At 48.7% G+C, this 13868-nt stretch overlaps 1 protein-coding gene across 1 annotated transcript; it reads left to right on the plus strand.

Annotated features, from left to right (window-relative positions):
- Window positions 1-316: 316 nt before the first annotated feature.
- Window positions 317-5291, plus strand: PIM3 (Pim-3 proto-oncogene, serine/threonine kinase). The gene is made up of 6 exons (XM_068131312.2): window positions 317-631; window positions 2714-2820; window positions 2933-2983; window positions 3181-3547; window positions 3831-4007; window positions 4139-5291. Exons 1-6 carry the CDS (start codon window positions 568-570, stop codon window positions 4315-4317), a joined length of 945 nt encoding a protein of 314 aa, XP_067987413.2. The 5' UTR covers window positions 317-567; the 3' UTR covers window positions 4318-5291.
- The last annotated feature ends 8577 nt before the right edge of the window (window positions 5292-13868 follow it).

Below are 13868 nucleotides of genomic sequence, written 5' to 3' on the forward strand. Positions count from 1 at the left end.
TGTTATCACGAATCTATTGAAGGAAAGGGTGGAAGGAATGATGGGAATGCTGATGGAGGGAGAGGAGCTCATTCCCGGGAATGCTGAAGAAAGCGCCCGCGTTCCCTTCAATTCGCATTTCGCCCGCTCATTTTCCCGCTCTTTACGGCCATCATCGGGGTGCCCCCGGACCCACACGTTCAGCCTTCGGGGAAACCTATGGGCTCGCCCTCTGATTGGTTATCCATTCTGTGGCTCCGCCTACGCGTGACGTTCGACGCTTCAAGCGGCCCCCTCCGCGCGCTTTCTCTATAAAGCTGTGTTGGCGCGAAGGGGAGGTGTAAGGATTGGGGTCCTAGTGGTTTTAGCATCGAGAAAGGATCTCCGGCGTCCTGGGGCGGGAGACGCCCCGCGTCATTAGTACTCCGGGCACGGTGGCTTCGGGGTTTCCCACGCAGCTGCTCGTCCCTCTGCTTTGAGCTTCCTTTCCATTGCGTCTCCTCTGTGTCTATCCGTGCTTTGATATCGAGAGCGTCCGTGCGTGCTGTGTGCGTTCCCGCGTACTGAGATCTGGTTCGAGCACCCGCCATGCAGCTCACTATCGGTAACTTGGCCCACATGGAGCTCCCAGCGAAGCTACAAATCCATACAGGTATGGATGCATGGAATTTAATTTACTAACCTCCCTCACTCCTTTTGCCCTTGGTTTGGGTTCGTGCTGTGAGGGGTTTTGGTTCGTGCTGTGAGGGGTTTTGGTTCGTGCTTGGAGAGGGGTTGGTGGTTCGTGCTTGGAGAGGGGTTTGTGGTTTATGCTGAGGTGAGAGGGGTTGGTGGTTCATGCTGAGAGGGGTTGGTGGTTCATGCTGAGAGGGGTTGGTGGTTCATGCTGAGGTGAGAGGGGTTGGTGGTTCATGCTGAGAGGGGTTGGTGGTTCATGCTGAGGTGAGAGGGGTTGGTGGTTCATGCTGAGGTGAGAGGGGTTGGTGGTTCATGCTTGGAGAGGGGTTGGTGGTTTATGCTGAGGTGAGAGGGGTTGGTGGTTCATGCTGAGAGAGGTTGGTGGTTCATGCTGAGGTGAGAGGGGTTGGTGGTTCATGCTGAGAGGGGTTGGTGGTTCATGCTGAGAGGGGTTGGTGGTTCATGCTGAGGTGAGAGGGGTTGGTGGTTCATGCTGAGAGGGGTTGGTGGTTCATGCTTGGAGGGGTTGGTGGTTCATGCTGAGAGGGGTTTGGGTTCGTGCTGAGAGGGGTTTGGGTTCGTGCTGAGAGGGGTTTGGGTTCGTGCTGAGAGGGGTTTGGGGTTCGTGCTGAGAGGGGTTGGGGGTTCGTGCTGTGAGGGGTTTTGGTTCGTGCTGTGAGAGGGGTTGGTGGTTCGTGCTTGGAGAGGGGTTGGTGGTTCATGCTGAGAGGGGTTTGTGGTTCGTGCTGAGAGGGGTTTGGGTTCGTGCTTGGAGAGGGGTTGGTGGTTCATGCTGAGAGGGGTTTGTGGTTCGTGCTGAGAGGGGTTTGGGTTCGTGCTGAGAGGGGTTGGGGGTTCGTGCTGTGAGGGGTTTGGGTTCATGCTGAGAGGGGTTTGGGTTCATGCTGAGAGGGGTTGGGGGTTCGTGCTGTGAGGGGTTTTGGTTCGTGCTGTGAGAGGGGTTGCTGGTTCGTGCTTGGAGAGGGGTTGGTGGTTCATGCTGAGAGGGGTTGGTGGTTCGTGCTGAGAGGGGTTTGGGTTCGTGCTGAGAGGGGTTGGGGTTCCTGCTGAGAGGGATTTGGGTTCCTGCTGAGAGGGGTTTGGGTTCGTGCTGGGAGAGGGGTTGGGGGTTTGTGCTTGGAGAGGGGTTTGGGTTCGTGCTGGGAGAGGGGTTGGGGGTTTGTGCTTGGAGAGGGGTTTGGGTTCGTGCTGGGAGAGGGGTTGGGGGTTTGTGCTTGGAGAGGGGTTGGGGGTTTGTGCTTGGAGAGGGGTTGGGGTTGGACTTGGGGTTCGTGCTTGGAGAGGGGTTGGGGGTTTGTGCTTGGAGAGGGGTTGGGGGTTTGTGCTTGGAGAGGGGTTGGGGGTTTGTGCTTGGAGAGGGGTTGGGGGTTTGTGCTTGGAGAGGGGTTGGGGGTTTGTGCTTGGAGAGGGGTTGGGGGTTTGTGCTTGGAGAGGGGTTGGGGGTTTGTGCTTGGAGAGGGGTTGGGGGTTTGTGCTCGGAGAGGGGTTGGGGGTTTGTGCTTGCAGAGGGGTTGGGGTTGGACTTGGGGTTCGTGCTTGGAGAGGGGTTGGGGTTTGTGCTTGGAGAGGGGTTGGGGGTTTGTGCTTGGAGAGGGGTTGGGGGTTTGTGCTTGGAGAGGGGTTGGGGGTTTGTGCTTGCAGAGGGGTTGGGGTTGGACTTGGGGTTCGTGCTTGGAGAGGGGTTGGGGGGTTTGTGCTTGGAGAGGGGTTGGGGGTTTGTGCTTGGAGAGGGGTTGGGGGTTTGTGCTTGCAGAGGGGTTGGACTTGGGGTTCGTGGTTGGAGAGGGGTTGGGGTTCGTGCTGATTCGGTGGTTTATTTTCTCCGTGAATGTCGTGTTTTGGTTGAGTGTTGGATCCCTATCGGATCATAAACGGGACAGTGGGTGATTATTGGGGTTTGTATGGGGAGTGCCAGTTCGGATTCCCACTTATATGTCAGCTTTGACACCCCTACTCCCACCCCCCACCCCCCCATAGGACATCCAGTTCTAATAATAAGGTAATGCATTATTTTGTTACTCTCCTTGTGTCGCAGGTAAAGAACACGATCCCTTTGAGAAGGCGTACCAGGTTGGACCTCCGATCGGTAGTGGTGGTTTCGGCACGGTGTACGCTGGTGTGCGTCTTGCGGACTCTCTTCCGGTATGGCTCCCTTCTATTGGTGCCCAAGTTGGTACTTTGTGACCAGATCTTTGCTTGTTTATGAACTGTCGTCCATTCCTTGGGTCCTGAGCACTGTCTCCGTCCTTTGCAGGTTGCCATCAAGCACGTTGCTAAGGACCGTGTCACGGAGTGGGGACAGCTGGTGAGTGTGACAGCTTTGCCCTCTTTCTGTGGGTACCAAAGCAAAATGTTTATGTGCATCGCCCTTCATGAGGGAATCTCAAGTATTGTTCGCATTGATCCGTGACGTAGAACACGCGGTACTGCGGTAAACCCCTTGGTTTGCTCTCTGTCGAGCGTTAACCCCACGCCGCTCCTGCCCTGTTCCTTGCGCTGCAGCCAAGTGGAGTTTTGGTTCCGCTCGAAATTGTTCTGATGAAGAAGGTGTCCACGGGATTCGGAGGCATCATCCGTCTGTGCGACTGGTACGATCGGCCTGACAGTTTTGTGATCATCATGGAGAAGGGCGAACACTGCAAGGACCTTTTTGACCTCATCACCGAGCGGGGAGCATTGCCCGAGCCCCTGGCCCGCTCGTTCTTCCGCCAAGTTGTGGAAGCCACGCGGCACTGCCACATGTGCGGCGTGCTACATCGCGACATAAAGGATGAAAACATCTTGGTGGACCTCAAGACCGGCGTGCTGAAGCTGATCGATTTTGGCTCGGGCGCTTTTCTCAAGGACACCGTGTACACAGACTTTGATGGTAAGCATGACGTGTGATGTGGAAACCTCCATTGCGTCTTTCATTCGTTTTCACTCCCTCCCATACATGTACATTGTACAGTAATGTTGTTGTGTGGTGTAGTCAGCCTTGCCCCCCTCTGCCCTCCGATGGTCTGTCGACCTGCCACCTCTGTCGTTATGTCCCTCCAAGATCCTCGACTTCTGTATGAAACAAAAATGAAGGATGAGATTGTGATGCTTTGTGGGGTTTATTTATTATTTTGCCACCCATTATCCTCACCATTTGCACTCTCATTTTACAGGTACACGTGTGTACAGCCCGCCAGAGTGGGTGCGCTCGCATCGATACCACGGGCGTTCGGCAGCTGTCTGGGCCCTCGGTGTACTTCTTTATGACATGGTCTGTGGAGATATCCCTTTTGAGCATGATGCGGAGATCCTCCGAGGGCACGTCATGTTTCGCAAGCGAGTGTCCGAAGGTACATTTGCACCTGTCATGTGGAGTGTCTTGTGCTGCTTTTTGTACACCTTGGTTTCAAACAAAACGATGTTAAGACCAAACTTTGGGTGAAGGTTTGTGGTTTTGACCAAGACCGTGTGTTGTGCACAGAATGCCAGGAAATGATAAAGCAGTGCCTGTCCATGCGTCCTTCAGACCGGCCTTCTCTGGAAGATCTGCTGAATCATCCTTGGATGCAAAAAGGAGAGGGTGAGGTGAATGTGAATTGTGACCTTCCAGGAAAGGGTTTATCAAGCACTACCTCCAGCAAGGAGAGCCTCGAGCTTTGAGCTCCAGCAAAAAGGATTAAGAATAGATGAAGAACACTTAAGTTTTGGAGAAGATGTCTGCGGTCTGAACTGTAACCTCGGTCTTCCAACTACCCATCGTTCCTGGAATGGGAGTGGCATCTAGAGCAATTTCCTTTGGATGCCAAGTGCCCAGCAATCGATTTCCGTTTAACTTCCTTCACCCAAGCGTCTCGATCCGAGTTGTGTGGCCCGAAAGAGCTGCCACGTTCAGACGTCAAACCAGGAGCGAGGCTTTTGGAGCACCGGTGCTGCTGACCCTCGTCATTGCCTTCTTCCCCGTACGTTATAGCCACGCCCTGAACATATCTTGGACAATTTTACCCTTGCCATTGTCTCATGACGTCACAATGGGTAATGCTGTAATATGTCGGACAACGGTCCATTTTGTTTTATTTTTAAGCACAAGCAATGCAATTTTAGGGCGGAGGGGCATATCGGTTTGCCGTACAGTGTGCTGTTTTTTTATTTTTGCACGAGTTTATTTATTTTGTTTTTCAAATGCGGAACACAAGTTGTTCATAAGATTTGGCGGAGCTTTGAACGTTATTTATTTTTTTATTTATGTAAGCTAATTGTACAAATATTGTTGCTGTTTGTCTGTTTGCCTTTGAAAGCGTTTTATCTATGCATTGAATGTGACATGTTGAGCATATTTTGTGTTCAGGAAAGTTGCACCGTCTCTGGTTTGAGAGATAATTTAAATTTATTTTCTTGGGGGGGGGGGGGGGGGGGCAGACTCGGTCCTTGCAGTTTTATAATTTCCAGTCTCATCCTGTTTGTTCATTGACTCTAAATGTGAAACTACACTGTGGTATTGATGTGCTGCCCTGTCAGGGTCTGTTTGTCTAATAATTCTGCTTAAGTTATAACAAGATGTGTACATAATGTGATGCTGAAGCTACTGTTATTTTTTTACATTTTTCCATAATAAACGTTGCCTTTGTACAGAGTTACTATGCTTTGCGTGATATCTTATTGTGTTACTTTTTTGACAGTCATCGGGGGGCATTATGCTTTTGGGTTGTCGGTCTGTGATAGCTTTTCGTTGCTGCGATAACTTGAATGACTGGAGGGATCCAAGTCAATCTTGGTACAGGTATGTATGATGATTTAAAGATAAACTCTTTAGATTGTGGGGTCAGAGGTCCCATTAGGTAAAAAATTATGTTACTGCGCTAATGTGAACCAGTGACGGAATTTTGACCAAACTTGGTACAAGTATATATTATGATGAAAATATGAACTGATTAGATTTTGGCTTAAGAGGTCAAAGGTCATGCCAGGTAAAAATGTTATTGAGGTAGGGATTTGAACTCAATAAGTACATGTGCACATTATATACTGAGGTTTCAGGTCAAAGTCTGAGTTAGCAAAGACGATGTGGGCGTTGGCATATCAGTTGACGTTGAATTATGTCTAGTTTAATCATGTGACCACACCTTGTTGGTAAAAAAATCTCCCATAAAAATGACCACTAATCATCTAAAAGAGGCAGTATAATGTCATATGGATGGTCACATGAACGCCAGGTGTGGACAGTGATGTTTCTGGCTCAATGCCATATTGACTGCTGAGTTTTGACCCTCCCATCTAGTTAAGAGCCAATCGGGTGGCTTTGCCGTGCATTGTGCCCCACCCCGTGGCGGCATGTCTGGCTTGGTGGCAGCCCAGTGGGCCCGCCTGATGGATGTCTTTAAAGGAGAGAGGGTTAGCTTATGCTGGGCGTCCACTTGCTCTTCCTTCTCCCTATTCTGCGACATTCTGCTTTTTGTATTATACACATACCTTATTAATCTACGTCAAAATAAACCTCGCCACGCTGCCCTCCTGCCATTCCACCCTCCCTATCCCTGCCCTTCTCTTCCAGTGCCAGATCCGTTTGTATCGATTTCTCCTGAGTGGTGCGGTACCAGCCATACTAACGTGAGGCGAAACAGTGATGGCTGCCCTTGCCATTTTTAGCCGAAGATGGTCGGTCACACGTGACAGGCATGAATTTGTTTATAGCGTTGGACTAACCACACAATAGCTACTATAGTGACCACATTTTGAATTAGGAAACAGTGTAACCTGGTGTCAAGAAATACCTAATAAGATAAAATCACTTGATTTTGGATCCTATGTTTGATAGGTCAACCTTCATGGGACTCCACGGTATATTTAAGGTCCACTCACTAATGCGAGTGGACAACATCCAGTTTAACGTCCTTCCGAGCGACAGCTCACCTTGTGATGCCAACACTCCACCTGCACCCATCCGACCATTTATAGTCCGGTTGGCAATCGAACCCAGACGAGGCAGCTCAAAAGTAGGTTCGCTCCCTCTTCACCCTGTGAGTAACGTTATCCAGGAAAGTAATACAGTCCCAACACGATGCCCGTTCCAAATGTCAATTCCAGGCACGAAACTTGGTCGAGCAACAGAGCTCCCAATCAATAGGTTACCATTTAATGACTTCACAGTTAAGGAAACCGATTTACAAGAATTCATTTTGATTATCAGTATAAACTACCTCCCATGTGTCCTAAGTTCTTTATTGGCACAATCTAGCTCAGGATGTCAATGATCCCTGAAATTTTCAACTTTTGTCTGCCATTCCGAGACAGCGGAACTAAATACTCCTAAAACAGTCATATGGCTGGTACTTAGGACTAGATGAGCTTGCTCGTTGCATCCAAAAGCCACAAAAAATGGTGTTTTTTTTTTTGTTTTTTTTTAATAGCCGGCGAAGCCGGTGTTGTGAATGAACGCGTACGTATTATATTGAAAAGCCAGATTTTGCTGGATCCCTTGAGAATTTCGAAGCTTTGACGCACCAAATCGCTCAATGGAGGCTGCCATCTTGCGGATGCGGAAGTATGCATAACAAATTGAAAAAAGTTCAATAGGAGTTTGTTTCACCCGTCTTTATTCGATTCACAATCTTATGCACCTCTAATTTGTAATTAAAATACTTTAAGACCAACCTAGGCCCGCATGGGCCTGGTTATCTTCAACGAAAATCGTCACCAAACACCGCAACCAATGAGATTCGACCGTTTGAAAAAATCTTTCAAAAACCAAATCGCTCCATGGAGGCCGCCATCTTGCGGATGCGGAAGTATGCATAAAAAAATTGCGAAAAAGTTCAATAGGAGTTTGTTTCACCCGTCTTTGTTTGATTCACAATCTTATGCACCTCTAATTTGTAATTAAAATACTTTAAGACCAACCTCGTTCCCCGGACCCACACGGACCCTGGTTTATGTCTTCAACGAAAATCGTCACCAAACACCGGAACCAATGAGATTCGAGCATTTGAAAAAATATTTCAAAAAAGCTTATTACGCGTTTCGGACGCTGAAAACGGCGTCAAATATTCTAAAATTGACGAATAATTATTTTTTAGAAATCTCGCGGCCGTAGGGGATCGGTTTTCACGTCCGGAAATATCCGAAGTTGAGACGGAATTCACCGAATTAAATCAAGAAGTAAATTTTATAAATTTTAATCTCATCAGAATGCAAATGGTGTCATTTTGAACTCGGTACGGTACCTACTGCACCTACCTACTACCGACTACCTAACCTACTGATGCCATAGTGATGGGTAAAATAGTGGCAAGAGGGTTCGGCTTCGCCGGCTCATTGCGGCTTTGCAGTCGGGTACTAGTATTTTTATATAGGAGAGATTAGAGTGTGAGTTGCAGGTTCTGTCTGGGACATACCAGTAAAATACAGACAAAGTACAACAAGACAGTGTTTCGCAATGCAGAGCCAGCTGGACTGGCCGGGGTATTTGTACCGGCGACCCTTTTTCACAGGAGGCATCCATTTTTGATCAAAACAGCCGAATTCCCTCTATCGACATATCTCTTAAGATGGGGATTCATCTCCGAAGGGGTGTGCTTCATCTTCTCTCATACACACCCACTTCGCACCATGTTACTCACTATCAATCACACACTATAAATTTGGATGCCCTTTGCATCTACGACTCATCTCTCATCATTCATCCCTCCAGTCATCCCCAATGTTGTTGGGACAAGAGAAGGGAGGAGGAAGGCATACTACTCAAAAAGCCAACCAATTACAATCCAAATTTCAAAAACTTACAATTTGAGCTTTTATAATTCTTCCAATTCTCTTTTGTTTACAGTTTGAATCATCAATTTGAACAAGTCTCTAAATCTTTCTAACACTACTTGTCACTATCAACCTGCCTATCTGGTGGTCTATCATATTTTACTCCCTGGGATACACTGCACGACCCCCACTGAGACCCACAATCCACTGTACACATGGGCTCTCCATGGGGCCCAGACGGTACCCATCTCTATCTGTCCTACAGTCCCCACGCCCCCCCCCCCCCCCTTTTCACCAATACTACTCGTGGGTGTACCGTAAAATATTTACCTCAGGCTGTCCCTCTCCCTTTCTATTGAGGGCTGGCGGAGGACATGACTTTCCCCCCAATTTACCATGCAGTCCACTCCTTTTCTCCAAGGGTTACGGGGGCCATATGGCACCATGCACACACACCCTGCGCCATCTTCTTTTGACACTCCAGGCCTTCTAAAAGACCCAGAAGGAGCATGACCTGAGGTTCCTCACTATAATCTTGGGGCTTCCTCACATTCGTCCTCCACCATGCAGCACCCCGATATGTCCCTTGGCTCCACCCAAGATGGTACCGTGCTCGCCAACTAAGTGGGGAACCATCTTGGTTCTATCCCTAACCAGACTGTCTCTATTGGCGACTACCCACGGTGGCATTCCTCTTCCTTCATTCTCAAACATACAACTCGCTCCATTCATATGTGCCAAGCCCATCACGCTCACCATGCTTACGCCCTTTCTCACGTCCTTGCTTTCGCTCCACTAGTGCTTGCACACACGGGTGGCACAACCTCGGCTTCTTCTGTCGGTGGCTCGGCACCCACAGATGTGCACGATGGCTCGCTCTCAGCCACGCACTCCCGCAGTGCGGCGTCCGGCTCTAGCACAGGCAGCCCGAGTGTGGGGGCTCACCACACACTGCACCACCCATGGCTTACACTCAGCCACGCACTCCCCCAGTGTGGTGTCTGGCTCTGTCACAGGCAGCTCGAGTGTGGGGGACACTGCACCACCCATGGCTTACACTCAGCCACGCACTCCCCCAGTGTGGCGTCTGGCTCTGTCACAGGTAGCTCGAGTGTGGGCGCTCACACCACACTGCACCACCCATGGCTTACACTCAGCCACGCACTCCCCCAGTGTGGCGTCTGGCTCTGTCACAGGCAGCTCGAGTGTGGGGGCTCACCCCACACTGCACCACCCATGGCTTACACTCAGCCACGCACTCCCACAGTGTGGCGTCTGGCTCTGTCACAGGCAGCTCGAGTGTGGGGGCTCACCACACACTGCACCACCCGAGGCTTACACTCAGCCATGCACTCCCCCAGTGTGGCGTCTGGCTCTGTCACAGGCAGCTCGAGTGTGGGGGCTCACCACACACTGCACCACCCGAGGCTTACTCTCAGCCACGCACTCCCACAGTGTGGCGTCTGGCTCTGTAACAGGCAGCTCGAGTGTGGGGGCTCACCACACACTGCACCACTGATGGTTTGCTCTCATGCACAAAACAAAGCATAGAAATAACAGAGGGTGCAAGGCCATAAAGGAGGCAGTACAAGGCAGAGAGACCAACCTCACTGCGGTAGCGAAGTTATAGATGCATAGACTCAGCTTCATTGCAGGAGTTTCCAATAATCTTGAAGGCCCTTTGTTTCCATGGCGTGAGGCAGGGGAGCCAGTGCAGTGGGGAGAGCAGTACTCCATCAAGTTGTGGATGAAAGCCCTGTCGGTGGATGCAGTTCAGGTGTGGCAATGAAGGACTTTGCACGATGTCTTTATCTCTCTGTCTCTCTCTGGACCAACTTTTAACAACTCATCCAAACTCTCTGTTCCTTATATGTGGTGATTTCCATTGTCACCATACTAATTAGCTGGGTGCTGGAACCTCCATCATCAACCATGGCACTTCAGCAAAGGATTTCTGTGACTCCATGGGATTGACTCAATACGTGAATTTTACCAGCCGGATCTCTCCCAATGGCAAGTCTTCCCTTATGGATTTGGTGATTGAGAACTTCCCTGAAAATGTATCTTGCTCGTTCTCTGCCCAAATTGGCTCATCTGATCATGTGCTCGTGAAGGTCAAAATCTCTCTGGCCATTCTCAGAGAACGGCCTCAGTGCCGGCGAGTCTGGCAGTTCACTCAGGCAAACTGGCAGGGACTACGAGCAGCCATCTTGCTTCAGGACTTGTCTCATATATTTACCACCACTGATCTTAACTCAACCTAGGAAGGCTTCCACAGGAACCTGTTCTCTCTTTTACACAAATTACTCCCATCTCATCTTCAGTTATCTTACCCATCGTCCCACTCTTGGAATCCTGTGGTGAGGCGGTTGCTTTAAAACAACAGAACTTTCCTCGTGGAAGGCAAATCCAACCGAAGGCAACCTCAGATCATTCCACAAATCCCAAGTGTGCCTCCTCTCAGGAGAGCCAGAAAACAACATTCATTCAATCTCAAGGATGAGGTTTCAAACTTGGCTCCTCTAAAACCTGGTGGTGCCTTGTCAAGTCTGTCTCTGGTGTATGCTCCCATTCCATCCCTACCCTAACTTCCCTTAGCAACCATCGACTCTGCAATTGGACAGGATGTCGTCATCTCACGTGTCCTAAAAACCTGCTGTGCTGCGCCTGTACTTCCTCTCTCTGCCCTTTTCACCCTGTCATTTACACTAGGACAGCTTCCTTCTGCTTGGAAATCAGCCAACCTCACAGCATTACATAAAAAGGTGTAAAAACGGATCCCCTTAACTTACAGATGAATTAGCTTACTTCCAATCATCAGCAAGGTCATGGAATCCATCATTGCAGTTGACATAAAATCATTCCTTTTCTCCAACAACCTAATCTCAGATCACTAAATCAGATTCATACCTTGTCACTCTACCTTGACCATTCTGCGTCTTCTCACCCAACGATAGATGGAGGATCTCATCTCACAACGATCTCACCCAACCTCAATGTCAGTCATGAGATCAGGGCTGTATCTCTCGACATATCTCAAGCTTTCAATACAGTCTGGGCATCCTGCCTTGCTTTCCAATATGTCTGTTTATGGAATCAAAGGCCAACTCCACTCTTGGATTGCTGACTTCCTCGACTCTCGTAGCCAACGTGTGGCTCTCAATGGAATCCTTTCCTCTCGTCTCCCTGTCAAGGCTGGACTGCCCTAAGGCAGTGTTCTAGGCCCCCATCTAGGTTCTAGGCCTAATCTTCATCAATGACCTCACCGATTTTCTGGAAAATCCTCGTATCTATTTGCTGATGACTCCACTCTGTGCCATGACATGATGTGCCATGACATGACAAAGGATGTCCTTCAGACAGACAGGCAGCAGCCACGGACCTTGACAAAATCACAAACTGGTCAAACACTTGGGATATATTTTTCAATCCTGAGAAATCCCGCACACTCACTCTGTCTCTCTCTCTTTCTCTGAAAGGACCGTAACGCAAACACTCCCATCTACTTTCTCAACAACCCTCTCAAAGAGGTTCAATCATCCAAACTTTTGGGTCTCACTCCTAGTAATGGTCTCTCTTGGGAAGCCACATTTCAAAGATGGTCTCCAAAGCCAGATGTTCACCTGGGCACCCTTCGTAGTGCAAAGTCCTTCCTTGGTATACACCTGAGCTCCTTTCCACCCACAAGGCTTTTATCTGCAGCTTGGAGTACTGCTCTCCCCTCTGGGCTGGCTCCCCTACCTCACATATTGCTCAGGTTGATGGCGTGGAAACCAAGACCTTCAAGATTATTGGAATCTCTGGTGATGAATCTGAGTCGATGGGCCTATCACTTCACCATCACAGACTGGTTGGTGGACTTTCTATCTTCTTCCAACTCCTTTCTGGTTCTGCACCTTCTACCCTCTCCATGCTTTGTCCCCCCAGGTATCTGCAGGATGCACGCGGTCCACCAGCAACCCCCTCCTCGTGAAATTGCCTAAATCCAGAACCACTGCTCACCTCCACTCATTTATTTCTCTTTTTACACAGCTCTGGAACCACCTTCCACACTCGAAAATAATTCTTCCCTCCAGATCTTCAAGACAGCTGTTCCACCACCAAGTCATTCCCCATCCAAAGTAATGATCTTTTCTACACCCGTAAAGTCACCCTCCACCCCTCCAAGAGTTTTGTTTCCATAGCCATCTTGTCCACCTATAAGGTATGTACAATTAGAATGTATGTCTATAAAGTATGTACGACACAATTAAAACATGAGTACGTCTATAAAATACGTACGATATATAAAATCATACAAAATAAGTCCGTGCGAGGCTGTGCACTGTGCCACTGGATGGAATGAGTTGAAAAGTGGTGGTCGCACTCGGAGGGGTGCATGGGAAGGTTTTATGGGGTTAAAAAAATAATGGTGCTGGGGGTTCAGGGAGCAGCTGGGGAGGGTTAAACCTCTATGCAAATGGCTATTGTATAGCGCCACCTGGTGGAAGCCGGAATTGCGAGTCGAAATAGGATACGCCATCGACCATATAAATGTGTGGTAATTAATTTGTCCGTAAGGAGAGGTACTTTGCTAGTCGAGTACAACACTGCAAAGTGTAAATATACACTGCAAAGTGCAAACATTTTTTCTGTCTCCACATTCTAACCTCCATCGCAAAGGCCTCCCGTCCTTATGACGTTCTGACGTGTGTAGCGCAATGAATTGTGGGATACTACTCAGTGTCCATTGATTTTAATATGATGGATGTTTGATTTTTTTTAAATCAGGGAAATATCAACGTTGGTGTTAAACTGCGTTTGGCGATTGTCGACGACCCACCAGCTGAGCCGCAATGGTGTTTGTGAACAGAAGCTGCAGAAAAACATGCGGGAGTTGGCTGCCTCATTTACTTGCCTCAATAATGTGGTTATTATCCTCACCAGAGGAGGGTATAGCATTTGAGTCTGTTTGTCTGTTTGTCGACACAGAATGTGCTAACGTAGGCCACAAACACCACATAGTGGGAGACAATCATACACGTTATCTTTTTTTCAACTGAGTACGTCTACAAAGTATGTACAATTAAAATGTGAGTACATCTATAAAGCATGTACAATTAGAATGTGAGTACGTCTACAAAGTATGTACAATTAGAATGTGAGCACGTCTATAAAGTATGTTCAATTAGAATGTGAGTACATCTATAAAGTATGTACAATTAGAATGTGAGTACGTCTATAAAGTATGTACAATTAGAATGTGAGTACGTCTACAAAGTATGTATTGTCACGCGACTCCCCCTCGGTTAAGACCAGGGAAATCACGAATGGCAATCAAGCTTTACTGAGGCGACGATCAATGACGGACGTCACTCTATATGCGCGGGAGGAAGAAAGAAAAGAAGAAGAAGAAGCGGGATTTACCTGACGGTCCGTGCGCAGTCTTCAACCTGCGAAAAGTAACTCACAAAAACGACAGATTT

The sequence above is a fragment of the Myxine glutinosa genome, chromosome 11, assembly GCF_964187855.1.
Source record: "Myxine glutinosa chromosome 11, kmMyxGlut1.1, whole genome shotgun sequence".
NCBI lineage: Eukaryota > Metazoa > Chordata > Myxini > Myxiniformes > Myxinidae > Myxine > Myxine glutinosa.